A 27,721-nucleotide genomic window follows, 5' to 3' on the forward strand; every position below is an offset into this window, starting at 1 on the left:
AATGTCAATCAAAAGACACTTGTCAGATTTGATTACACTTAATTTGAGAGTAGACACATCATCAGTGGCTTCCAGCACAAGATAACCTTGAAAAGACTCACTAATCTGTCTACTCATCAACCTTGCAGTTCTCAGAACAAGTCCACATATAACTGTAATATTATTGGGAGGTATCCTTGCCTTGCTTGCAATCAGTCAAGGAGAGCCAAGCTCAGCAAGGATTTACCTGAACGGTATAGCAGTATACCTCATACATGCCCAATTAGGCTAAATATAGTATCAGTCAGTTTAAAGCAGGGGTCGGGAACCTTTTTGGCCAAGAGAGCCATGAAAGCCACATATTTTAAAATGCATTTCCGTGAGAGCCATATCATATTTTTTAACACCGAATACAACCAAATGTGTGCATATTTAAGGAAGACTAACAATTTTAGAATATAATAAGTCTCTGAATGTATTCTTTGTAATAATGTTATGTCGAAGCTGACCAATAATAAATAACTTTTTACCATTAATGTGACTTCTGGTGCTGCATGGTTTTGCGCCCTTTTTCATCAAAAGGGTTGTCTCTGCACAATTAGCTAGCTGACTATAAGATTAAAGGAGGGACGACCCCAATAATAATCAAGTTTTGGTGTCTGACATGGAAAACATGGGAAGGACAGCTGGCATTGCACTAGAAAAAAAATGGATGCATATTTTGCGTGTTATTTTTAACACTGTGATTTCTGTCATGTTTTACTTGAAAATGTCAGGAAAACAAATTAAAATAAACACATTTTATGGTGTTAAGAAATGTCTGAGAGCCAGATGCAGTCATCAAAAGAGCCACATCTGGCTCCCGAGCCGTAGGTTCCCTACCCCTGGTTTAAAGGGTCGCAGGGAAAGAAATAGCAGTATTCCAGATGTTTTCATGTTGACAAATACCTGTGCAAACTATTCATCTTATATTGAAAGACGTTTTTGTGATGCAAGTGCATTTTGGGATTATGTAATCTATACCACACTGTACACTAGCTATGGCTTTACTTATGCTTTATGTTATTGTATTCACTTCTATTCTGGTGGTACACAGATGGATGGATGAACTGTCAAAGAACATGCATATCGTTAAAACTAGAAGAAAAGATTGCACAATCTTTTTGTTTACCTGTTTGGCGTATCTGACGGGATATCTATTTAAATCCAGTTCTTGTTTCACCCACTGGACACTTAATTAAGTAAACACAATCATAACCTTATGAGATCCAACACAAGAGCTGTAAATTCTGTCTTTACACACTCCTTGTCTCATGTGTTTTTAATGTTTGCTTTTTGTTTGTTTTCGTGCAATATATCGGAGTGTAAATATTAACAAAGAATTTTGTGATTCTTGTTCTGTGAAAGGTGCTCATTTAATTCGGTTTTATATAATTTAATTTGGATATTACTGTGATTATGCTTTGCAGCAGTGTACAACTGCTGCACGACATCATACAGCCTAACTAATACCTATTTAGCTGAGTAATAAACTGGCCCTGTACTGTACGTTGCCGTTTCTTTGCCATGTCCAAACGACTGCTGTTCCTCAAATGACCGCGGGGGCGCCGTGGGGAGCAATGGCGTACAGATAATGATCACATGCTTGTGACGTATTTTTCAAACAGGAAGTGGTGCTCTCTCCTATGAAGGTAAATCAGCAAAAACGCGGAAAACAAACATGAAACAGACACAACTTGTGAAAACTGGTGCTATGGGGCGCATTTTAATATAAATAACGATATGTTACTCGGATATCTCAATTCAGTAGCGGTAGGTAATGTACTGCCGCCGTTATCCAAGTGGAGCGTGGCTCAGCACATTCATTTTCCGGAAAGTTCAGCTCAAAAGCCGACTTCTTATAGCGATGTCAAGATCTAAGCTGAGTGTGGACGGCTTGAAGCGAACCACGAACACGCCGAACCATGAGGACTGGAGGGGGGAAGAACTAAGGGAGAGCAGAACCGAGCAGCAAAATGCCACCAGAGAGCTGACAGAGGAGGAGCTGCTCATCCATAGAGTCCACACAGAAGCATGTGAGGTAATGGCAACAGGACAAGCACCAGTTTCAGGGTCTTGAATAACACAAATGTTATTAAATACACAATTATCTGTTTCTTTAATACACATTCAAGCAAATGTAATCCATACAAATTTCATACAATTAATTTGTATAGTTTAGGCTAACAACAGTTGTGCTCAATATTACCACCATTACATTCATAGCCTCTTAATTATCTTGACTGCATCTTTTTCTTAGCAGTGTACACCAGTTTTTTTTTTAAGTAAATATTAACCTATTGAAACATATTGGGTTATTATATCAGTTGGACATATTAAAATCATGTGACATATGATACATTACGGTGGCCAACAGAGGCAAACATGCAGCAACGTCCAAAAGCCCAAAACACAGAAATGATCCAAAACCATAGACATCATGAAACAAATGCAGCAGTTACATAATAATGATCATTTTAAAAAAGAAATGCTGCAAGTTCATAGAACAAATATTAGGGAAAAATTCACCTAAAACTGATTCCTACTCCTGTTTGGACATGCAGAAGTGTGTTATGTGATTTACCTCAGAGTAATTTGTGTGCATGTTCAAGATGAATTAAACCATTACCGTTACCAAAACAGAAGTTTGTCAGTCTACCGGGAAGCCAGGCCTGAGCGATGCCAGTCTTTAAAGACATTAGCGGGCTGCCCAGAACACAGGTGGCAGACTTTTGAAGATAGAAAAGGTACATTTTTCTTTATGTTTTTGTCAAACACGGGGTAATATTTATAGAGCCATTGATTTACGTAGCAAATGGTATGGCTTTAAAGATAGACATCCCTCAGGTCTGGCTCCCCTGATAGCCTGGCAAACATTGGATTTGTTCATGAGCTTGCAACATTACTTTCATGCAATTGTTTTGGGGGATTATGTGTGTTTTTGCATCATTTTTCTTTTCCATTTAGTTTATCATCTTGCATCCTTTCTGGGATTGCAGAATTTTAAATTTTCAACATTTTCCTGTTGCATTTGTTTTATGCCTGTTGTATGTTTTTGGTTTTAGTACATTTCTGTTTGGAGTGTTTGCCCCTATCAGCCACTGTATGTATGTTTAAAAAAAAAATATATATATATAGCAGCAAGATTCATAATGTTTATCATGAGTGAATGCGATTGTATGGAAATGATGCAGTTCCTTACCGTCTTGCATGCTGCAAATGACCCCTGGTCTAAAGGATTAACTCCTTCATGTTTGCTTTTTTTTGTGCTGACAAGAAAGGAGTGCAAGTGATGGCAAACAGGAGAAATCCGGAAATGTTTTGGTTTTTTTTACACAAGAAAGCAGTGGAAACGATTCTGTCCTGACTGTTCAGTACAATATGGGTGACAATAATAATTAAAGAAGCAATAATCTCCTAGTTTGTCATTGTGTAGTAAAGTTAACGGTAAGTACACTCTTTATATACTGTATATATGTTTAGGTTTTACTGCTCACAGTGGTTAAAGGGATAGTTGGGATTTTTTGACATGAAATTGTATGACATCCCCATCAGCAGTGTAGTAAATCAACTGTGACATATGCCCAACTGGTCCCGCAAGTCCAGTTCTGGTTGGATTTCCATGACGAGGAACGTAGTTCCGTTTAGTTGCTGGGTCATTTAAGTAAAGGAGTTGGCTTCTCAAAACAATATGCGTTCAAAGGAGTAATGCATTTGCATCGCCTCTCCATTCTTATGTATGTGATGGAAACATTTGCATCTTCTTCCTCTGTGGAACACACATGTAAACAAGATGGCCGCGGCACTCCATCGCAGAAGAAGATGCAAGCATCTTCATCACATACACAAGAATGGAGAGGCGACAGTGCGCCGGGATACGGCGGGAGACAAATATAACGCCGAGAGATTTGTGATTTTTTTAGAGGAGGCACTTTTATGATGCAAATGTATTACTCTTTTGAACGCATATTGTTTTGAGAAGCCAAACTCTTTACTTAAATGACCCAGCAACTAAGCGGAACTACGTTCCTCGTCATGGGAATCCAACCAGAACTGGACTTCTCCTTTATCAAACCTTTTCTAACATTCCACACTGCAAAATAAGTCATAAAACGATGTATGATTTGTGCTTTTTGAATATTCCACACTACAAAATAAATAAGTACGTATACGAAAATTATGGTGAAAATTTTCATGAAAAACTGGAAATTACGAAAAACATAATTTAAAGAAATCTAAATAGATTTGAGTCATAGGGATCCAGTCATATGTGTATATCTAAAAAGCTTAATGGGGTAGTTTTTTTTTTGTCAGATCCTTCACATCTTCCAGATTGTCTGGGCTGCTCCGTCAAGCGCAGTTAGTGAGGCGTGCAGTGGTAGGTGCATCTGCATGCCTTTAGGCATCTCTGTTGTAAATATTGTGCTCCTGAGTGTGCAGTGAAGTTGAGGCAAGTTGGCCACGACCTGAGGAGAGCGTTAAGACCTGGGTGGGAAAAGCACAATGCAAAGGGGGCCCAGCTATGCCAGCTTCACTATGTGGCCGTGCAATGCCATGTGAAATGACAGGCTGTGTCACCAAAAGGCCTGGGGCTTTTTTGTCTTTGTGGCCTGTCAAAGCTCACCAACTAGTGGGCTCTCAGTTTGAAACAGACTGAGAGGTGACATTTCCGAACTTCCTGAGGGATGGCAAAAGAGTTTGGTGTTTTTCACTCACAGAAGGTGGTTGCATCTATGAACAGTTGGAGCGTAAAGTAAAAGGTTACGTCCGAATTGGATTCTTAGGCACCTGGTATAGCTGAATTAGATACAAGCTATGTAAATAATGGCTTCATCATTGCATATTTTTGACTAATGAATTGCACACAAAAGGACTGCATCAATTAATTTTTTATATGATATAAGAAACTATGTTTTACATCTCTTACAATGCCTAGAGGTCACATCCACCCCTCCTGTCTTTAACCCGAAGCAATCTGTTGATATATACTGTATATATTTATGTTAATTTCAGCCATGTGTTTACCTCTGCCTTTTGTTTGAGTGTATGCAAGGACAATACACTAGCCTACGTATTGCATGTTGCACTAATTAAAAAATAATCCGTTCATTATGTTCAGGCAAAGAAGCAGATGTACGTCGACCCTTCCAGTGGGTACAAGGTGTTCACAGAGTATGCCCACCTTCAGCGAGGGACTTGCTGTGGCAGCGCATGCAGACACGTGAGTTCTCTGCTGTTCTAACATGTTGTGCATTTTCTATCCTACTGTTCTTTAGGTCTCTTCCATTCTGTGTCACTCTGTTCTTCTGTGATCTGGACCATGTGTTTCAATATTAGCAGAACTAAATGGAATGTTAATATGGTTCTGTAGCGTATGTAAATGACCGCTTAGTGTTTAATGATAACATCAACTGTTTAAACTACTGAGTAGGCTTGATGGTAGCTTAGCAATTAAAATTGTCCCTTTGACCTCAACAGAGTCTGAGCTGTAGATGGTAAAGCTGCACTAAGAAAGAATTCGGGATTCTGCTCCCAGGCTCCCCCTACAGTTTTTGAAGTTAATTAACATTAAAGTCTGTTGGGAATGTAAGCCAGTGGCAAAAGTGTATTTATCTACAAGCGGACCAAAGTTAGGTTAGTTGCGTCCACCATGGAGTTATGTTATCTCCACATGTTAGCTTGAAGAATTATGCATTAACTACTGCAAGAATTTCTCCATATCGCTCTGTTGGGGTGGAGCATGGGCGAAGTGAGAAGCCATTACATTGTGGATGACTTTTTCCACAGTTTTCTCAGTCAACAATGCATAAACGTTGACAAAGGCATTCAGGTAATTGCGGCATGCTCATTATCATCCATTATTGGTGAGTACCTTTACATTTCATTCTTCGAAATGTTTTATTTTAAGTGTATGCGGTCTATTGAAGAGAGAAGGGGAGGTTCTGGGGCTGAATCTAATCTATTTTTTATTGCAAATGTTGATCTGAAATTGGGTGAGAATGTCAAAGTCAAGCTAGAGGAGGGTTTGGAGTGGTAGGGGGAGCGAGCCAAAGTAGATATTTTTATGGACAAAAAGCAGGGATCGTCTGTCGTAGGTTAGATATATTGGTGGCAAAAGGAATACTTATTGTTGCTGTAAGGTTTTTAGCAACCTGCAGCATTTAAGTCCACATTGAAATTCGGTGTAATAAAGTGCATGTACGAAAATGGAAGAACACCCATTTGAAATGAATAGAATGCTGGAAGACAACATGGTTTGATTTATCACTTCATGGCCGTTTTAGCCTCAAAATGCTGTGTTAAAGTTGTCTCTTCTGTCCCACTGAGACTTCTTCAGATCTCTTTTGTCCCCATCCTCTTCTTTCCTGCCCTTGAATCACATCAGTCTTGTCTGCTCTGATGTTTGGTCCTCTGTTTTGTGCTGTGGTTGTTGTTTGCCCTAGTTCATGTCTTTCCCACTAATGTGGAGGTTTAATTATTTTATTCTCTCCTGCAGTGTCCCTATGGTCAAGTCAACGTGAAGGACCCTGCAATGAAGAAACTGTTCAATTCTCTGTTTTATGTATAGGTTTAATGTGCCAAGGTAACAGGTATGGAAGATAGTTTTAAGAATCTAATGCTTTATTGTTTTTTGAGCCATTTTTAGCAGTGTACTAAATGGTGAAATGCGGATAGTTACTGTGCAATGCCTCCTATACATCACACCTATTCTGCGTTATTTTGTTTTTAATTTGGGGGATAGAAAGGATTTGTTCTCTAGAATCATGTGTACTATACAATGTAATTATGGGGTTTTTTGTATGCAAGCTTTTCTTGCATGTCCAATGAAATGCAGTGAGCTTCATGTCTCATTCATTTTTATGAGCACTTAATTTCGGTGGTATTTCTCTTCTTTGATGTATTAACAAGGGTGGTGGGAGTATAGGAATGAATACTGAAAGTGCATTTTAGATGTTTGCCCTAAAGATAAAGGGCATATAAGAGAAGATAACAGTCGGATGTCAGATAACATGTTGCGCTCTTTTACTTCGCATCTCTTATTTTTTTCTCTCTCAAATGTATGAGTGCATGAATATTAGCATCATTTGCACTCCGCATCGGCTCGACTGAACCCGATACCTTTGACTGAAATGCTGTGTTGTTAAAAATAGGAAAGGGCCAAGGGTCAGCCCTCTCACTTGGCTGCCCCGCTTTTACACCACTTGATGGAATCAGGCTGTTAACAAACACGCCACGGACATCAACAGCGGCCCCACCAGACTCGCAGCCTCCTGGCAACACTTGGCTAAAGCGCATCTCCCTGCGGCTGCTCTCTTGAGCTGCAGCCTAATGAACTCTGGGCCCCCCCATCCCACGACTGCAGTACATCAGCTCATGTTCAAGAGCATGCATAGGCAGACTTACAAGTGCAGAGCACCCTGTGGCTCCTAATGGGCCAATATAGAATAAAGGGTGCGCTAAACACTGCACTTTGCAGCCCACAGTAATAGCAGTGCGAGGTAAGGCCAAGAGCTTGCTCTGCACCACTTGCAGATATATTCAGGCGAGATGTGAGGTTTGACTCGTTAGTGCATGTGGGAAGACAGCGCGATGCCTCCAGGCTCTGAGCATGTCACACACGCTCGCCTGGCTCTGCCTGATTGGGCAAACAGAGGCCGGGTGAGAGGATGGGTCTGCCGCCGAATTCTGTTGTTGCCGCCAACTGGCGCGGCCACTATCCTCCTGGGCAGGTGGGTCCTAAAGACAAGCGCTTGGTGATGGCAGCACAGGCCTGTGTGCGGCTACAATGAGATTTATGATCCCAACAGTGCTGAGGAGGACAGGTTCTTGGGGACACGTCGTCAGGCGGGATGAGAGCTGAATTTATTCGGTGTTACTGTAAACCGAGGCAGCGGAGCGTGCGGCGGCAACATTTCTACAGCGGGACGGTGAAGGTGTCACACCCATCAAGTAGGTTACCTGGGTCCGCTTGCATGCCGCCTCCCTGCGCCTTTTGCCTTGGGACTTATCTGTCACTTTCAAGTAGATGCATTGCCACTCAGAGCTTTGGCAGTCCTGCAGCCCTGACCATGAAATAGGCCAACTTGAATGTCTGCCTCATTCCTTCACGTCTTTACAATCTGTTAATGGCAGGCTTTGGAATGTTGTTCTTCATCCTGTTTTAGCCAAGAAGTTGATGACACAAACAACACAGCAAACTCCTGCTGCCTGGTCCAAATCCATCTCATTTCAGCTTGAGGGTCTTTTTTTCCTCCAAACATCTTCAATGATCACATCGATGGCGGAAGAACATTCCATCCAAGGAAACTGGAAGCTATTGTTTTGACTGGTGGTTGCACAATCAATCCCATAAAGCTTTCTGCAAATACCAAGGAAGGAGTCATTACATTAGGGTGAAAATCTGCATAGAGATTGACATCTGGAATTCACTTTCACCATTTTGACTTCAAGGGAGATTTTCCCACTGCTGGTACTCTGCTGTCCTCGCATCTCATTCAGGTGATTTCCAAACAGGGATACGCAAATTGCATTTTACATTTTTACACTGCAACGTAAATGGACAATCTGAGGTGACTTCTCACATTGCCATACATGTTGTAAAGACTGCCCTCTTGTCATGGCAGAGTAGCTTACATACTGATTTAAAAGTTATTAATCTATTTATTTTTTTTATTTTTTTAATGAAAGTGGTTAGATCCCTGCATATTCCCAATTCAGCATGCACAGCCCTGCAAATTGCCAGATTCTTGATCAAACAATATTTTTCCATCATTAATCTAGGTTTTGTTGTACCCTTATTTTTTTCAATTTACCCTAAGTAATGATTTATAAATATGTGATAATAGGTCAAATACACAGCATACACTACCACTGTTACATGTCATGTTATGTCTTTATGCTTCACTGATGTTTTTTTACCAAGCGTTCAGATTATGCACTTTGTTCAGCGATCCTTGAATGCACCGTAGTTTCTATGAGAGGCAAAAGTGAAACGTGTATATACAGTAACTTCTACACAATGACTCCAATTCCCTATGTTCATTGATCGTTTTACATTATCACTCATTAGTGGTGAGTACCTATACATTTGATCATTAAAATGTGTTTAATAAGTGTGTGAGGCATATTGAAGAGAGACAAGGGAGGCTTCTGGAGCTGAATCTAATCTAATAATCGCAAGGGTCACTCTTCTGCAGCTGTTGCTCCAAAATTGGAGGAGAACATCGCTCTCAAGCTAGCAGGAGACTTTGGAGGAATAAAGTAACGTTTTTATGGGCGTCTGTACCAATTGCGGATTTTTGCCATTTGATGGTGTTCCTGTAGCCTAACCCCCACAAAAATTATTCTACTCAAACCAGTTACTGTACTTCACAACCTAAGGATAAAAATAAATATTTCAACTTGATTTTGTTGACTATGGCAGTGTTATGCAAGTACAGTGGTACCTCAGTGTTCGTTATTAATTCGTTCCAAATGGAAAACCAAAACGTACAGAAACTGAGGCAGTTTTTCCTGTAGGAAATCATGAAAATCCAATTAATCTGCTCCAGACACCGCAAAATATGAACAAAAACTACATGTTCCTTATAAAGAATAATTATAGCTTTACATGTGGAAAACAATGCATCAAATGGTTGGATCTTGTTGTTGATGCCCACTTCACTAGAGTAAAATTACATTTTAGGCAAACTCTCATAGTTATAGCAGTATTCCCTTTTTTGCTTTCGAAATTCCAGCAGCCAGACAGACAAGTGGTGTTTCTTTCAGGCGTTTTGGACTGAACATCACTGACCTTCAGCTGAAGCATATGCTGCACCAGAGCAGTGTGGCAGCAATAAACCTTGTGCCTTTCCACAGGACGATGGCACTAGCCGCAGAGAAAAAGAGAGCTGTCCAGTTCGGAACTGTGACCAGACTCAACCAGTTGACAGGCCGAGCAGCTCCCTCCTGCCTCAGCTGTCCCCGCACCCCTCACTCTATCTCAAACAGGCACGACAGCCCTGCGGCCAGTGCCTTCCACCACTGTCACTAACAGCGTCTCCGTCACTTTTGGCCAGAATGGCCACATACTGACACACGCTTGGCAGGGGGGAAAAAACTTGAGTGGCAGTCTTGTGATGGCTAAAAGGAACATCAATCCCAGCACTGCCATGTATGTTTGAGTGTGTGCACGCGTGGAAGAGTGCACGCGTGTCTTGATATTCAAGCAGCATTTGAGCAGCCCTTACATCAACGTGTGGTCTTTCTACACAGACAATGTCAGGTCGCCTCAGGGCAGCAGCCTGCGCAGTGGTCATATGGACAACCAGATCCCTGTGGTCGAATTAGTGATAAAAACACACACATGGCCGCTGCGTGACAGTCAGGGTGCCAGATTCCTTCGGACAGACATGGCTGCAAATAGCACAGAGGGGCACTTTCAACCCCTGGACTGCAACTGGTGCATGGTCTCATGCCAGGCTATGCCATCGCCGCCAGATGAGCCCTGATAAAAGGATAGTTCGAGGGGGTCACTGGCACCTAAATGTGGCATCGTTTTGGCAGGTTTATTTCAACTGTGCATCACACATGGGCAGACGGTAGCTCAGTCTGCAAGAACTTGGAGACCAAGGCGTCGTAGAATGAACACCCACTGAGAATGACCCTGATCCGGAAGACCAAAGGATGTGGAGAGTTACCTGTTTGTTTCCTAAGCACTACTCGGTGCCCTTGAGAAATCATTGATCCCAGCAGCTCAGTCGCTCCTGAATGCTTTCCGCTCTCGATATCCCGTGTCCACTGGAGCCTTTTTACATGTGTGTGTATCTCAACCTGTGTGCATGTGCTGCAAGATGGCGTGGCACCCGAGTAACCTTTTTAATACCGTATCTTAGTACCTCCGTTTTTATGAATTCGTTCCAAAGGTTCGAAAATCACATCAATTTTTCTCATAAGAAATAACGTAAATCTAATGAATCTGTTCCAGACACCCAAAAATATTAACCCAAAAGACATTTTCTAGAGAATAACTCAAAATGCAAATAAATGACAAATTAAATGGATACATGAACGTCACTTTTACCTTAATTGAAGACTCTTTTTGGCAAAGACTGCGATGAGCGCAATGTACGATAACTGTTGAGTGTGCGAAAACCGAAACAAATTGTTGGCATTCATTTTTGTCCAAAATTTGGCCGTACAAATACAGAGGTACCATTTTACAATTTGCATTTCCCTCACTGCAAAAGTGTGATTCTTTCTTCACTACAATGGATGGTTAAACCAGAAGGCATCACCTAAACTAGTGTGTCTACCCTGAAAAGCTTTGCTTTATTACATCGCAGTAAAGAACATCCATCTATCATGTTATCATGTCCTTTCTAGTGTGGCCAGATATGGACTAATACGTGCACCAGTCCCCTGGAGGATACCCTATCCCCAGAGGACGTGAAGGCAGTGTGTCGAGGTGTCGTTGGGCTGTTGGAGCTGTTCTGGGTGCAGCGAGGGAGTGTGTGGGGCGTGCAGGCAGCAGTTGGTGTGCAGAGACCAGAGGCTCAGGCTAGCTAGTTAAGAGCTTCTCTTTCCCATCCTCCATCTGCCAGGGACTGGGGTTGTGATTTGAGCTCCAGCAGAGCAGAGCAGGAAGGAGATCGAAGGAGGGGTGGTGTGTCGGCAAAGGGGGGTAGTGTGAAGAAACAGAAGAGAGGGAAAGTGAAAGAGAGAAGGAAATGATGAAAAGAAAGGCATGCTTAAAAAGTTTAGAGCAGGGTTCGTAGACACCCAAGGGCTCCATAATGTAGATAGGATGGGGGAAAATAACATGTACTATTTATTGCTGTGATAACTGGAAATAGCAGTGTATGTGTGCATAGGCAACCCATTTCCAATGAAATTATATTACATGCAAAATTTATTCTCCAATTGGTTTTACCACATTTTCAAAGAAAATAACTACTCATCTGTCATTTGTCCATTTGAAATATTTTGTCAGAAAATAGCTAAATGTAACTACAATTTTTTGATAGTAAATTGTCCCTTAGCCCAATAATTATGGAGTTATGTCTGCTTTGTTTGTAAATATTTCCAGGATGTCTCAGCCACCTCCTCCTCACACACCCACTTAGGCTCATGTGACTGGGATGCAGCTTTTACAGCACTTCACTCCTCCCTCTGATCCTCCTCCTTTCCCCGCTCCTCTCCGGCATCCTGTCAGCATTTCGCCTGTTGGTTCCTGGCTATACCACAGCAGATCCTGGGAGAAGCTTCCTGCCTCCTCCTCGGCCGTGCTTTGGGAGCTTCCGGTGCAAGTCTTCAGTGTCACTTGAGGTGGCCCAGAAATGATAACTAGTATGCCCTACAGCAGAGAAGCAGGCAAGTGTCCTGCTTGGTGCTGGGTCTGAGGTAGTCCGGCTGGAGCAACCCTGCCTCACAGATGCCCACTATGTGGTGGTATCATGCTCAGGAACCACTGTGTGCCCCATGCACACTGAAATGGATCTCAGTGGCCTTGCATTATTGATGAGTTACATTGTGACGTCAAACCAGGCAGAAGGAGCAAAACGACTGTATAGCAGTATGGAGCAGGCTCATTTATGCAAGCAGCACAGAGGTGTAATTAATTGTCACCCTTTGCTCTCAGCCGCAGCGTTCACCCAGACAATATTCCATTCGCTCCTTGTCAAGTGAAATCACTCCACCCACACCTCGGTGTGTCGTCCTCCAAGTGTGATCCTACCTCCTGGATGGCTCCCTGTGTCATGTTAACAGTTCAATTCAAGTGCAGGCGCCATGCACTTAAAGGTCTGTGCTATTTTATGACCAATTTTTTTTTAATGATATCCAGCCTTTGGGGATATGAATATTCATAATCAAACACATAAGGAAAGAGACATTACATTAATGATTTTGTAGGTGTAGAAAATATTGTCTCATTAGAGGTCGGGTACAATCAAACCACTTCAAAACAATATTTAATATTCAGGACAGCAAAGGCTTGACATTATTAAACAGCGTTGAATGTTTTACCTTTTTTTCTCTTTTATTCATTAGATGTTGCAGTATGAGGCCAAATGTGTTTAGAATGGCAAATACAGTCAATTATGGAAGTGGATATATATATATAAGTACGTGCTGTATTTCTACATTTTTTGCACATTTTTAATATCGCCCATTAAAAGGTAAGTGGCTATTTTCTACAATCAGCAGAGTTGATTTTTTTTTTTTTTGAATGTGTTGTTGTCTTAATAAATAACATATATTAGCCGGTTGTTTACTCAAGTATAAAATTGAATTTCTTATGCAATTAAAAAAAAATTTAAAAGCCTCCTAAATGATGCCATAATTTGTGATGATTATGATTAAAAAGTAGGCCTATATAAGGCTTAAATTTGACCGTGGGAAATTGACTTGATTTGATATGTCACATCTTTATCCAAAGACTGTGAGGGACATTAATCTAATATTCCAGTATGCATGGTAGTTTGCCATAAGGCTGTAACCGATATAGGATTGTTATTTATCCCTTTTTAATTTCTCACCCATCAGATGCTCCGAACATGCAAAGGAGGCCATTGGCTTGCAGTATTCAGTGTAATTGTGTGTGCTGTGTTGTGTCTTGTGCATGCCGGAGGAATATTTAAATGACTTGTGTTTTAATTGAGGCTGGAAGTGGAGCTGCAGCTTACAAACGTGGAACAGCCCCCATCTACCGGCAGGCAGTCAGGCAGCCTTTTTCTCTCTCTCTCTCTCTCCATCTCTCTGGTCTTTCTCTCCTCTCTGCCTCCTCTTGGCGCACTGCGTACAGTCCGGAGCGCCTCCTCCGCCTGCTCACCGTACGGGCATCGAACCAGCACCGCCGCAGGTAAGAGCCTGACTCCGGGCTGTGTCTTCTTGGAACAAATAATAGCATCAATAAGCAGAACGTGCCCGGTTAACGGTTACTCAGATGCAACGGAAGCCAAATCCTGTGAAATTCGCTCCTCTTACGGTGTGTTTAATAGTTCTTCATTGTTGTTTAAAAGCACAAATTAAGCTGCAATATATGTTTTTTTATTATTATAATTGCATAAACAGATACTGTGGTCACACAATGCAAATTATTTTGAAAATGTATGCCAACAAGTAACGGTATTGGCCTGGTATATGGCTTGAAAAATGGTTGCTTATGCTTTCACGCCATTTTGGACGTATTGATGCTGTTTGAAATTTTGTTTTTTGAAATAATGTCCACAGTTTAATTTGTGTAAAAAAAAAAAAGGGGTGAAAATTGTAATTGAGGCCCACCCTGCCTGTCATTTAAATAATTCATTTCCCGTCAATATGATAAGAAAAAAGAGCATCTAAAAATATGCTTAGAAAATATATGACACGGTTCAGATTTAAAATCACTCACAATCTTTTAGATTCAAATATGGCAATTATTCCTGCAAATCAAAACAAAGCAAACACAAACGACAGCAGTGCTCCTTGCTGTGCACTGACACATTGCTAAATCCTCCTCCACTCAAATCAAATGTTACCGCTGGAGGCTCCGGGTCAACACAATTCTCCTTTATCGACATTTAAACTCGTCAGAAAATGTCTCCATAAAATCAGCAAGGGCCCCACTTCTCGTATTTCTATATGTAATAAAACACATTTGCAGGATTCATCGCACATATTCTTACAGTTAAGGTCCAGGCGCTAAATAAATGACTGATCTAAATAAAAAATAAATAAAAAAATCTCTCTCTTCTGGCTGCCAATGCACTGACAAAGTGCAAATGAAGGTCCGGGGGGGGGGAGTTCAGACCTTCATGGGGCCTCCAATTAAAGGCTACACAATTTTGATGTCAGTGGGTGTGTGTGTGCATGATAATGTAACACATTTTCAGATGAAGCATACCACAACTGTAAAATTAAAAAAGGGACCAAAGGTCAGTGCATTTCTTGTATTTATTTTTAATATATGTTTTATTATTTTAGATGTTTTATAGCGTGCTGATCAAAACATGCAATTTAGACTTAGGTTTTCTGTTTTTCCATTTGCTTCACATCCTGACAAGCTGACATGTAGTGTAAGCTCAATATACAGTGTATGTATATGAAGTCATTTCTGAAAATAGGCGAGAACTGCCAGGGATTTTTCCCCCCTCACCATGACCTCAATATTATTATTTCTGTTCATTTTTCTCATATAGAACACTCGCTGTGTGTGTGTATGTTTGGGCTATATATTCAATGCATGGAAAATGTTACGCGTGTTTTTTATTAAATCCCAGTGAAAATAACAAACAAAAGAGTGGAAGATAAAGTGCCTTTACTGGCTAATAAAATGTATTAAAATCGTCAAAAGAAATGAGACAAACAAATAAGACAAAGGGAGATAGCTGCTACATACTTATTTTGAGTCGTAATATAATTGAAGTCTTATAAAACTGCTTTCAAATTGTTTGATACCGCAAGGCCACGCCCACTAAAGCCTATCAATAATCACGGCCACGCCCCCTAGACGCTAACACAAACGCACCTGTCAAAATGCATGTTAAAATAAGCTGATTTAGATGTATTTAAATAGGAAAAAACGATTTGCTGATAATTTGCTATTTTCTAATCATTTATCCTAAATGTATGTTGGTGTAAATAAGTGGTAGATTTTCAAAAGAAGCGTCATACAAGAGGTAAGAAGGACACTTCTTTGTTGGGCAATAGAAATGATTGGAGTGTGTGTTTGAGAGAGAGAGAGAGGTAGACTCAGAGTGGGGGAGAGAGAGAGAGCTGGGGAACGCCTCCTACCAAATTATTCACACTGGGCAGGCTTTGCTCTCTTCACAAATAGGACACAGTTCTCAAATTCAGGCAGTCCCAATCTGACCTCCAAACACCAAGGAACCCTAACTGGGAACTTTGGGAAGAGAGAGAGAAAAGAAACAAGCCAAAGCTTGTGTCATTGTTTTTGGCCAGCCTCCTCCTCCTCCTTGACTCCATCACCCGTTTTGGACTATATATATATTTTTTTATCTGGAGGAGAGACATTCTGCAAAGAAGGAACAAGCCTGTGCACCACCATCTTTCCTCTCGTCCCACCCAATGCTGCTGTTGTAGTTTTTTTTTCTTCTCCTTGCTTCCTGTTGCCTTTGCAGACTGAGTCTCTGCAGGGCTTGCTTTCGCCTCCCCCGCGGCCCATTTGGATGCGCTGAGCCGGGCCAGCACCATACGGTCCACACACACGGTGTATGGAAGTGGTGGACTGCAAGGCAGAGGCAGCCAGTTGCAAGTTGCGTCCAGGACCGGGAGCCATGCTTTTCCACGGGATCTCCGGGGATCACATCCAAGGGATCATGGAGGAGATGGAGAGAAGGTCCAAGTCGGAGTCTCGCTTGGCGAAGAGCATGCAGCTCAACGGGAGAGAGACGGTGAGTCAGGACTTCAGATGCAAGGAAATGCACACGTATTTTGAGGGATACAATTGACTATTTTTTGCACACACCAAAAACTTAAAAAATGCAGCGTGTTAATGGATAACTGAGACATAACTTCTGCGAGAAAACAGTCCAACTTCAAAATGCATGCCTAACATGTTAGCATTGTCATGTATTAATTGTAACACTCGCTACAAACACAACATAAGATAATATACATAGTGCTTGGGTTTTGCTAAATAGTGCTGCAATTGCAAACAAAAACACACACACACACACACACATATAGAACCTAGTGCTTACATATGAAATAGCCTAGTGTACATGCTAAATGTTAAGTATACCTTTTGCAAAATGTGCACAACAAATATTTCGTTTGCAGGACTTAAATGCATTATATATAAAATATATTAATCATACAGTGGGGCCTGTGTTGACATTTTTTAAATATGTGAAAATATATGACTTACAAGCATGTTATTGCCAGTAAGACAACATGATTTGAAGGGCTCCCTTGTTCTTTCCACGTGAGCCAGACCATGCCCTCCATGAGCCCGGAGAAGCCCGCCCTGTGCGCCGGCTGTGGAGGCAAGATCTCGGACAGATACTACCTCCTGGCCGTGGACAAGCAGTGGCACCTGCGCTGTCTCAAATGCTGTGAATGTAAACTAGCGCTGGAATCGGAGCTTACGTGTTTTGCAAAGGATGGGAGCATCTACTGCAAGGAGGATTATTACAGGTAAGAGACGTGGATGTTCATGTATTGCTTCACATGTCATTTGGCCCGAAGTAGACATGGGTGTAAAGTCAGTTTGTCTTCTTTTTTTTTTTATCAACAGGCTGTTGCTCATTTTGGAAATTATATTGGTCCTACTGCTGCTCAACATCCTGATCTTTGACTTTTTAATCCTACTTTCCAACACCAATACATTGACTTAAAGCAACCATTTTGTTTGAAGCATGCACATTCATTTGGAATAATTCGTTGAAAAAATATGGGTTAAATAATCGAATCTTACTTGTGAAATTTGTTTACAAACATGTCAAATAATAATAAATACGAAAATATAAAATAAAAGAAAAATATTGGTAACGAGTGAAATCTTACTACTTGTGAAATGTGTAAACAAAAATGGTAAAAATAATAATCCAAAAAAGGACATATTGGTTATGTTAATAGTGACATCTTAGTGCTTGTGAAATGTGTACACAGAAAATTATTTTGCACAGGAAATGAAAAATTAGGTTAACTAGTGAAATCTGACTGTCTGTGAAACGTTTATACTAAAATGCCAAAAATAATACAAAGAAACGATCAATCTGGGTTAAGGGCTGCTTGGTTATTGGAACTCCTCCTGCTTATCAACTTGGTATACACAGATCAGAAACAATAATCCATCCAACCATGCATTTTCTATGCCGCTTATCCTTACTAGGGACGCGGGGGTATGCTGGAGCCTATCCCAGCTGACTTTGATAATAAAAAGTGACAAATTCAAATTAAATAAAAAAAAATCTTTGGTTAAATAGTTAAATCTTACTGCTTGTGAAATATGAAAGCATTCCAAAGATACTAATAAAAAGTGGAAGTATAGAATGAAATGAAATGAATAGTATTTGTAAAACATTATTGGTAAAATATATCTTTTTGCTTGAGTAATGTCCCCCCCAGAAAAGTGAATATACAAAATGAGATGAACAATAATGGTTAAATACTGAAACATTACTGCCTGTGAATTATGCATAGATGCCAAAAATAATAATAAAAGTGTCATGTAATGTGAAGACGGTGCCTGTCCCTTTAAATCGCCATCTTTTTTTTGTCAAAAGTCAAGAAGTTAGCAATGATGTTAAGTGCGAAAAAAAGCTAACTTTTAACCAAGTGTAAATGATATGCTTTTTTTTTTTTATTAAACACACTCAAAATGAAGGCCATTTGTTAATAGTTCAAAAGGACTGTAATTTGGTCACAAAAGTCACAAAATAGTCGTGCTAAATTGGATTTTGGCCCATGCTAACATCAAAGAAATAGTGACTCCTTTTGCTTGTAAGTGACACGAAAATGTATTGTTATTGACAATGACAATAAATAATTTAAATTGGTGTACAACATTATCCATGTTATATACATTATAGTATGTGTTCCCTGCGGTGTTTTGACGATGTGTCTGTTCCAGAAGGTTCTCCGTGCAGAGGTGCGCGCGCTGCCACCTGGGGATTTCCGCCTCGGAGATGGTGATGCGCGCCAGAGACTCTGTGTACCACCTGAGCTGCTTCACTTGCACTACGTGCAACAAGACCCTCACCACGGGAGACCACTTCGGCATGAAGGACAGCCTCGTCTACTGCCGCCTCCACTTCGAGAGCTTGGTGCAGGGAGCCGACTACCACCCCCAACTCAACTTCGCCGAGCTGGCGGCCAAAGGCGGCGGGCTCGGCCTGCCCTACTTCAACGGCACCGGCACGGCACAGAAGGGCCGACCGCGCAAGAGGAAGAGCCCCGCCATGGGCTTGGATTTACCCAGCTACAACACAGGTGAGACGGCGTGACACACACACATAAACATGAAAAGTAATAAGACTGCACTAAAACAAGAGAGGATCATCACAGATAAATCGCTTCCGAAATGTTGTCACATGTCCGATTATTTTGAACACAACACTGGGAAACCCAAATGTGCGGCCCGAGGGCCACTTTGTGCCTGTGGCTCGGCTTTCTGTTGGCCCTCTGCACATTGTAGAAATAAAATTAAATAACAGCAAAAATGGGAAACCACAGCAACAAGGCATGCTGTAACAAGAAATGTTGATGCTAAAAACTGTTAATAACACAAACCTTTGTCTTTAATTTTTTTTTAGCCTTTTTGCAAAATTAAAAATATCACAGTGGCTTTAGATTTTTGTTGCAAACAAGTTTAGACACCCCTGACGTAAACAAAATAAAATTTGATTTTAATTTGTGTGAACATTAATTGAAGGTGATATGTCTGGATTCATGAATGCATTGCCCTGGCTTGAATTGATGACTCAACTGTCATGCCCGTTATTTGTGTTATATCTAATAACTAGGCCCGTGACTGTTTAGTAAAATGTGTAGTATATTGCACGTACTGTATTTGACGGTATAGTTTTAAAAAACGAAGTAAAACAAATTTAATGGCTCCCTGCACCGAGGGGCTCCACCCTGCAGCGTCCCAATTTTTTGTGTCTCTCGGCGAATTAGTGCGCGCTTGATAAGTTAGTCATTGTGCAAGCGGCTTCCTGTGTTCCCGATGAATAGGGAGGGAATAAGGGTAATCTGCGCGTTAATTGTTCTCCGTTAATTGAATGTGACGTTGGAATCCCGGGCCTCCAGTGAGGCGGTCAGCCCGGTTCTCAGGGGCCAGTGCATGCAAAGCCGTGCGCAGGGAGGAGAACCTGCAAACAGGGCTGTATTTATTTTTATTTTATCATGCATGTGTAATAATAAGTCATCAACAGCTATAATGTCATTTCCAGTCGCAGATGTTGTGCATTGAGTCAAAATGCAGCGAAACAACCTCCACACAGCAATATAAAAAATAACTTCCCCTCCCTATTGTCCTGTCCATTTTTGACGTGGCATGCTCTAATCAAGGCTTACCAGTCAAATCGGGTTATTAAATATTTAAAAAAGAAAGGGTTAGGGAACAGCTGCGAGGTTTATTCCTCATTTTATCGCCTGAATGTGTACAATTTGTATTTTAGTCTCCAAGTGTTCATGTTAATATACATCACTTTGAGCTGCGCATATTTACTACAAATGGGATCACATTCTGCTGTTGTTTTTGATTTATTAGTCTCAAGCGAGCACAGACATTCTTGCCTGTTTTTCAACAAGCAGACCACCTCTCGGTTAGGTGAGGTCTTCTTGGGATACAGAGACCCCTAGTGGCTAACTTTCATACAACAACGTGCAACAGCGGCTCAAGGACGTTCAGAATGTTGTTATTATTTCAAAGTTTAACCAGGTTGAAAAATGTAGCATACGGTGTTATACTGTAGTTTTATATGGCAAACCTAAGTAGTTGTCAGAGATGGTACTGTACTGATAATGTACTGTGCAGAAATAGCATAAACATGACCATTTAGTCATTCAGTTAGTGTTAAAGGTGTTCAAAGCTGAGCCTCTCCTCTCTGCACCCAGGCTGCAACGAGAACGACGCTGACCATTTGGACCGGGACCAGCAGGCTTACCCGCCGACACAGAAGACCAAGCGCATGCGGACCTCCTTCAAGCACCACCAGCTGCGGACAATGAAATCCTACTTTGCCATCAACCACAACCCGGACGCTAAGGACCTAAAGCAGCTGGCCCAGAAGACGGGCCTGACTAAAAGAGTTCTGCAGGTAAGCACGGATCCATTTTCCTTCCCGCTATGAGATGTGTGTCTGCACCCACCCCTTCTCCACGACCCCCCGCCCTCCCCTCTCTACCATTTCACCCCAGAAGTCATCTTTTGTTTTTCTTTAATGGAGCCATAGTCATTAGATGGGTGGGGTTTTTTTTTTTTTAGATTGTAATGCAATTTTTGAGGTATAGACAGCACGCTGATGAGGATTTTATTTCAAAGAAGAGTGCACATGTTCTTTAAATCCTTGCACTGAGATCAGGAGCTGCTGCCTTTTCAATCCAAATATTGTCTCAATGACTAGCTGTGTACTGCATTTCATAGAATGGAATGATTTGAGTCTTTTCTTTCTTTCTTTCTTTCTTTCTTTCAACGAATCGTACATAAACTCAAAAAGTAAAAGCCACACTGGGATTGGTTTGCAGGTTTGGTTCCAAAACGCGAGAGCCAAATTCAGAAGGAACGTTTTACGACAGGAGAATGGAGGTGTTGATAAGGCTGATGGCACCTCACTCCCTCCACCCTCATCCGACAGTGGGGCCCTGACCCCCCCCTCCAGCGCGGCCACACTAACAGACCTGACAAACCCCTCGATTACTGTAGTGACGTCCGTCACCTCTAGTTTGGACAGCCACGATTCGGGGAGCCCCTCACAAACTACCTTGACAAACCTTTTCTAACAAGCTAGCAGACTGCTTTCATTTTGCTTTGTTTTTCCCTTCTTCTTCCCCCCCCCCCCTTTATTGACACCTTTAAAACAAGCAGAAGCGGCACCTTGGAAGAGAGAGTGCCGTACTGTTTTGACGCAAACAGGAACAACAAGAACAAGAAGAGCACATTTCAAAATAAAAGGTGTAGCATTTGACACCGCATGGCAGCCCAGTGTGCAGTGACTGATTTTGGAAAGGACTTTAAAGAAAAAAAAAAAAAAAAACATTGGAAGAACAATAACCCCAAACCTGGAAACTAGTATTCTTCATTTGATTTGATTTGTACATTTGTATTGAATTCTGATCAATTCAGCCCTTCTTGCTTAATTGGTGAATTTTGCTCTCGGGAACCTGTAATTGTATGCACTGTGTTGGCACTAATTAGGTCTTTTTTTTTGTTTTTTGTTTTGGAAAACAACTTGTAGAATGTTCTGTATATGGGTCAATCCAGAAAATAGGCTTTAATTCTCTTTTTGAATGTCTCCCGTCTGTACGACAGTGGAATCGGACTCAGATCCCAATTGGTTTCATTCTAGAACCGGACTTTCAACACTCGATGAAGACCTTTACGGGAACAAGACGCCAATCTTGCATTCTGCACAGTCAATAACGTTCAATGTACACCGGAGAGCAGTTCATGTCATCCGGGGGTGTCCAAACATTTTCCCAGGGAGGAACGCACACAAAAAAAATGTAGTGATGCGGGGGCCGCTTTGATACATTTTCTGGATTAAAGACGATAAATCCCATCCGTCCGACGTCGGTCAGTGCATGCTACATCTTAGCATTTCAGTAACTATTTCATAACTAAAGACCGCAAAATAGCATGAAGACGATGACCACACATCTGCTTCGTAAACAAATAAAACACAATAAATAGCTCGCCTCTCCTTTCTTTTCGGCAAAGTTGCGCTAATAACGATGAAAGTTGAACACACCTGAGCTTTGGGTTATCGGTGACAAAGCAAATCAGTCGTGTCTGGCATAGCTGTGTCAGCCCTCCCCGTTTTACCCGGGAAACTCCCATAGTTTTCCCTTCTTTCCTGTTAATAGTCTCCCGTAAACGGCAACAGCAATCCGCGAGGGTGTTGCAGCGCATCGGCAGCCGGAAGTCGAGTCTTTCCACCCGTAATTTCGTAATTTTGCGGAAAATTTCCCTTATTTCCAAATGTGGACAAGTATGAATGTCTGGTAATACCCCATTAGGGCTGCAACTAACGATTATTTTCTTCGTTGATTAATCTGGAGCTCGATTAATCGAGGAATCGGTTAGGCCCTCGACGGCCCGAATCAATATGAACCAAACACAAAAAATTTTGTTTGGTCTGCAAAAACATCAGAAAAGAGACATTTTTCAGTGTGTGAATATCTTGTTTTGGCCAAAACGCAACAATAATAGGTCTGCCCTCATGGATGACTCAGGATATTTGACAAAAATCACCTTTTAGAGGCTGAAGTCAGATGATATTTACTGTACATTTTTACAATCAAAAAAACATGAATGGAATACCAACACAGTCATTGGATAATTGGTTCATCATTGATTTATTGTTGCAGCTGTATAAAATACTTGTATGTTTACAATATGCAGAAGGCCAGTTCTAAAAAAAAAAAAAAGAATTGTGCGGCGAAAAGGGCCCCCGGGCCGCATTTTGGACACCCCTGATCTGGTCAACTGCCTCCTGGTCCTATTAAACGCATCCGTAGATCAAGTCAATCGCACAGCGCCCAGTGAAAAGTGCATTATTGTTTTATCGTGTTGCTCAGGGTGACCATTTTTTGGAAAGGGAAAAATGAGTTGAGTTCAGTTAAGACTGGATTTGTCAGGAGCGTTGAAGTGGACGTGTGAAGCGAGGCAGCCATGTTCTCCTCTGTTTGGGACATATTTTTTATTTTCTCTAATGACTAGACCAAAATAAAAAACAACAACAAAAAAAGAATCCAAATGAAAACACGTTTCTTCTGGCTGAAAGGAAGTGAGGGAAAAGACAGACGCATTTCATTGTGCGCGTCCGAAGTTGTTCTGTCGTAGAACAAAGTGGTACTCTAAGTCTACTTGCTGAAGTAGATGCCTAACTCAGTTCTACTATGTGCCTTATATGCGAAAAGTTGGTGGGGGGCGGGCGGGTGGGGGGGGTAAGTTTGTGAAATTCAGGATTCTATGTGTTCTTTGTTAACTGATTCACACCCTTTGGACGCCTCACTAGTTTTGTACTGTTTTGCATCTTATTTTCAAAGATCTTTTTATGGTGTATCCTGTTAAATAAAACAAAAAAAAGGGAGGGAGGACGGGAGGGGGCCGCGATGTCACAGAAAGCATTTGTGCACTCTTTCAGATATAGTTCCAAGAAGCTTATATATTGATCTTCGTGTTAATAGTTGAGTACAGTAAGTGTTCTATCAAGATTGTCCATGTTTTCCTGTTTCTTGATAAAGATGGTGTATAGAAACTATTTCCCCTTAAATATTTATGAACCAAACCGGTTGTTATATATCTTATTAAATTTGTGTGAATAAAACAAATACTTTGCTTTAAACGGCTTTTATTTTTCATTGCCATTTTTTGTGTTCTTCCTTAAATACAATTCCTGTCTGTCACATCAGCGGCCGAGAGAGCGTTTGCTTACCGACGAGCAGCTAAAGCGTCGTTCCTCATTTTTGCTTTCCATTTTTAATTTCTGTTCCCTCTTTTATGATGTTTATGGTTTTTGACGTAATGCCCCACGGATTTGCATCCAAACCCTGCAGTCGGTAGAATTTGAAATTGCTATTTAATGCATGATCATGGCTGTGGAATTTGAATCGACAGAATGCTGCAAAGCGCATCTTTCCATATGTATATGATGGTAAACGCAACATGAAAGTGCAGACCCCGTAAAGCCAGGTTGCTCTGTAGTTAATATATTCTTACTCTATCATTTCTTGCAGGGAGAACAAATCTTGGGGCATTACAGCCATACATCCCGACGTTTGAAAATTCCCTAAAGTATTAAGAGAAGGGGAAAACTTTGATGGGAATTCCTCACCATTGAAGACAAAGACAATATTAGGATAAAGATGATAGCGGATCAGATTTTAGCACAAATTTGAGCACAGCAAAATGTCTTGTTGAATGCATCAAGCAAGGAGCCCTCACGATGTACAGCATCAGTCATACCTGTGTGTTTGTATTGGAGTAGAACAATGACAATAAAATGGATTGTAAAATAGTAAACACAGCAATTTGCATAACAGAGACGGTATGGATGTTACACACACGCACACACACACACACACACACACACACACACACACACACCAACCTCTCTCCCACTGACTTGCTCCTATATGTAAGCACAGCACAGCCTATACATCCCTGCACTCTTTGTTCTGGTTGCCCCTGTGCACCGTCTTGCTATATACAAACTTTCCTTTGTCCTTTTTGCAAACACACGGCCTCCTTGAAAGTGGGCAGCAGGATGCCCATCAAACAGGACCGCGGAGCTGGATGGAGCTTTGCCATCTGCCCCGAGCCGAGGGACGCCAAGCTGGGAAGGAAACAAAGCAGACGTAAAGAAGAGGTTCTCGTTTTTGCATGCGCCTCGTCGTCTTCTTCACGTTATCCTTGAGGTGTATTTTACTTCCTTTCATTCGCTGTGTGATTTATTGCAAAATAAAGCCTATGAAATCATGTCCCTGGCGCTCATGTAGTACAAACACACACACACACACACACACACACACACACACACGGTGGGGAAGAGCAGCCGCTGTGAGGATTTGTTCTTGACATTCGGCGTCCTGCAGAAGGTGGAAACAGTGACATGACCGCTTTGTGAGCTTATTGCTGTTGGTGACACCAGAAGCTCTGGAGCGTGACATAACATACACCTACACTCTACAGCGGCTCCCCGCTCGTTTTTGCTGATTTTGGTCCAAAAAGTATTTTATTTTTGTAGGTTTTTTCCCCCGGAAAACACATTTCATTGACCTTAAGTTGGTAATGGTTCATAAATGCATACTACAGTGCCAGCCCCTTATTCTTACATGTTTATGTCTTTTGTGCTCCACTGATGTTTTTTCGGCAAGTGTTGAGATTTCGGTCTTTATTCGGCGATCCTTGAACGCACCGTAGTCGCGCTGCTAAGCGGAAGTGACACTTACATGCAGCGAAGAAAGATTCCTTCTTTGTAAATGGAATATTTTCATAGTTAGGAGCATGGAAAGCTGGTTACAATGTTCTAAACACGGCTTGTAACATTATTAGAGCCCTCTGGACATGAAACAACACCCCTACAGTCACCTTTACAGGATGTAGTCGACATAACAGAAAATAAGACAACATAAACATCAATAACATAGACTCACATTAGCATTGGGAGACTTCCTTGTTGTTTGACAATGTAGAATTTCATATCACATCTTTGTATGCGTCTTCTGAACGCCTTATATTTGTATTTTCCTTCATTTAGCCATTTTTATGCTTGAAAATGCTTAACTTAGGCCAAGAATACGTACAATTTGCTTCAACATGCGTATTTTTGGACTAGTAGTCGACCACAAAACAGCGATAATTTATTCAGTTATTTATTTCGAAAAACCGTGATCGAGCGAAGCGGCGAAATTAAAACCACGCAGTGTCGAGGGACGACTATTATTTTTGTCAGATGCCTGTGCTTAATACAGCCATCTGTTCATCGGTCATTAGTGGCGAGTTCCTATCATTTTATACTTAAAAATGTGCTTAATAAGAGTACGATAGGGCTAAAACGTGGATTGTGTTGCGAGTGAGCAAAAATAGACATTTTTATGGGCGTATCAATTACACGCAGATTTTTGCCAACTGCGGGTGCAACCGAGCAGGGATCTACTTGCATACGTACTGCATATAAAGAATAAATGTGACTTAGATGTCAAGTGTTTAGTGAACGAGTGTCCGAAGTGCGGCCTGGAGGCCATTTAGGGCTCACGGCTGCTTTTTTTTTTTATTGGCCCTCAGCACTTTCTAAACTACAATTAAACAAAGAACATTTAAAAAAAACAACAGCAAAAATGGGAAAAAAAGAGCAGAGTAAAGGCAAAATATTAGGAGAATAAGATATTAATATTATTCTGAGGAAAAAATATATATATATTTTTTTTTAAATGTAAAAAAAGAAAGAAAAGGAAGTGGCCTTGCATCTTTTGACATCTCTTCTTACCTGTCAGCATTTGCATTTCAAAATAAGGGATATTTTCGGGAAAATAACAAACTGTCCTTGCCGATGACTGTGGCTACACATTAGAGGATGTTTGGGGGTTTTTTTTGGACGAAAGTTAAAATGAAACTTTTTTAAAATGACCAAGAAATTAAGAAGTACAATCTCGGAATATTTCACTCTGTGTGTACTGGATCTATAGGATATACGAGTTGAACTTTTTGAATTGACCTACTGAAATAAATTCACTTTTCAAAGTTATTCCGATTTATGGACACCTGTCATCATGAACGTTTCAGAGTTATTTAACTGTCTCATGCATGATTTGCCTCCGTCATCGTGAGCGCTGATGTACAACAATGGTGGGAATTTACAAGGATTATGTGAACAAAATAAACCTTTGCGATAACAGATTTCCAAGAGTGAGACGCAAGGGAAATTGCTTAATCGAAATCACTGAGGAATTACCGACAAAAGCCTTCGATACAGTGAATCACAATATCCTAATAACAAAACTAGACAGATATGGAATCAGAGATCAGATTTGAACTGAGTTCAAAGCTACTTAGCAAACAGGAGGCGATATGTGAAGCCAGGGCAACATACATTGCGAGCTTGAAGGTATCATGCGGCGCACCCCAGGGGTCAACACTGGGACCAAAACTGTTCAATCTATACTTAAACGATATCTGTAAAGTCACGAAGGACTTTAAACTGCTATTATTTGCAGACGATGCAACCGCATTCTGCTCTGGAAGATAGCACACAGGAATTAACGATACTAAAAAGATGGTTCGATAATAATAGACTATCCCTAAACCTAAGTAAAACTAAAATAATGCTATTCGGTAAGTGCAAAAAGGAAACACATGCGCAAATACAAATTGACGGCGTAGACATTAACAGGGTCAAAAAAAAAATACATATCCAGGGGTCGTAATAGATAATAATATGAACTGGAAATCCCACGAAATCTCGAGAAATACTTCAATACTGAACAAAACAACATTTGTTCAAGACCAAAAACCACTCCATACGCTCTACTGCTCTCTGGTATTACCATTTTT

The 27,721-nt window shown here is 41.1% G+C and overlaps 1 protein-coding gene across 5 annotated transcripts; it reads left to right on the plus strand.

Annotated features, from left to right (window-relative positions):
- The first annotated feature begins 6,600 nt into the window (after positions 1-6,600).
- Positions 6,601-26,398, plus strand: lhx9 (LIM homeobox 9). Of its 5 annotated transcripts, none has more exons than XM_054790002.1 (6): positions 6,601-13,858; positions 16,119-16,391; positions 16,934-17,136; positions 18,575-18,933; positions 20,563-20,765; positions 24,406-26,398. In XM_054790002.1, the coding sequence occupies exons 2-6, from the start codon at positions 16,212-16,214 to the stop codon at positions 24,460-24,462; spliced, it is 1,002 nt and encodes a 333-aa protein (XP_054645977.1). In that variant the 5' UTR covers positions 6,601-13,858; positions 16,119-16,211; the 3' UTR covers positions 24,463-26,398. The 5 variants fall into 5 exon arrangements, with proteins under 5 accessions (XP_054645977.1, XP_054645975.1, XP_054645978.1 ...); XM_054790000.1 differs by lacking the exon at positions 24,406-26,398 and adding an exon at positions 21,193-23,148; XM_054790003.1 differs by lacking the exon at positions 24,406-26,398 and adding an exon at positions 21,533-23,148.
- The last annotated feature ends 1,323 nt before the right edge of the window (positions 26,399-27,721 follow it).

This window comes from Dunckerocampus dactyliophorus, chromosome 10, assembly GCF_027744805.1.
Source record: "Dunckerocampus dactyliophorus isolate RoL2022-P2 chromosome 10, RoL_Ddac_1.1, whole genome shotgun sequence".
Classification (NCBI taxonomy): Eukaryota; Metazoa; Chordata; class Actinopteri; order Syngnathiformes; family Syngnathidae; genus Dunckerocampus; species Dunckerocampus dactyliophorus.

Bases quoted from the DNA above. Each gene is read 5' to 3' on its own strand.
- lhx9 (XM_054790000.1), top strand. From the start codon at position 16,212: ATGGAAGTGGTGGACTGCAAGGCAGAGGCAGCCAGTTGCAAGTTGCGT. The intron at 16,392-16,933 runs GTGAGTCAGGAC...CACGTGAGCCAG, and splicing joins AGCTCAACGGGAGAGAGACG to ACCATGCCCTCCATGAGCCC. The intron at 17,137-18,574 runs GTAAGAGACGTG...TGTCTGTTCCAG, and splicing joins TGCAAGGAGGATTATTACAG to AAGGTTCTCCGTGCAGAGGT.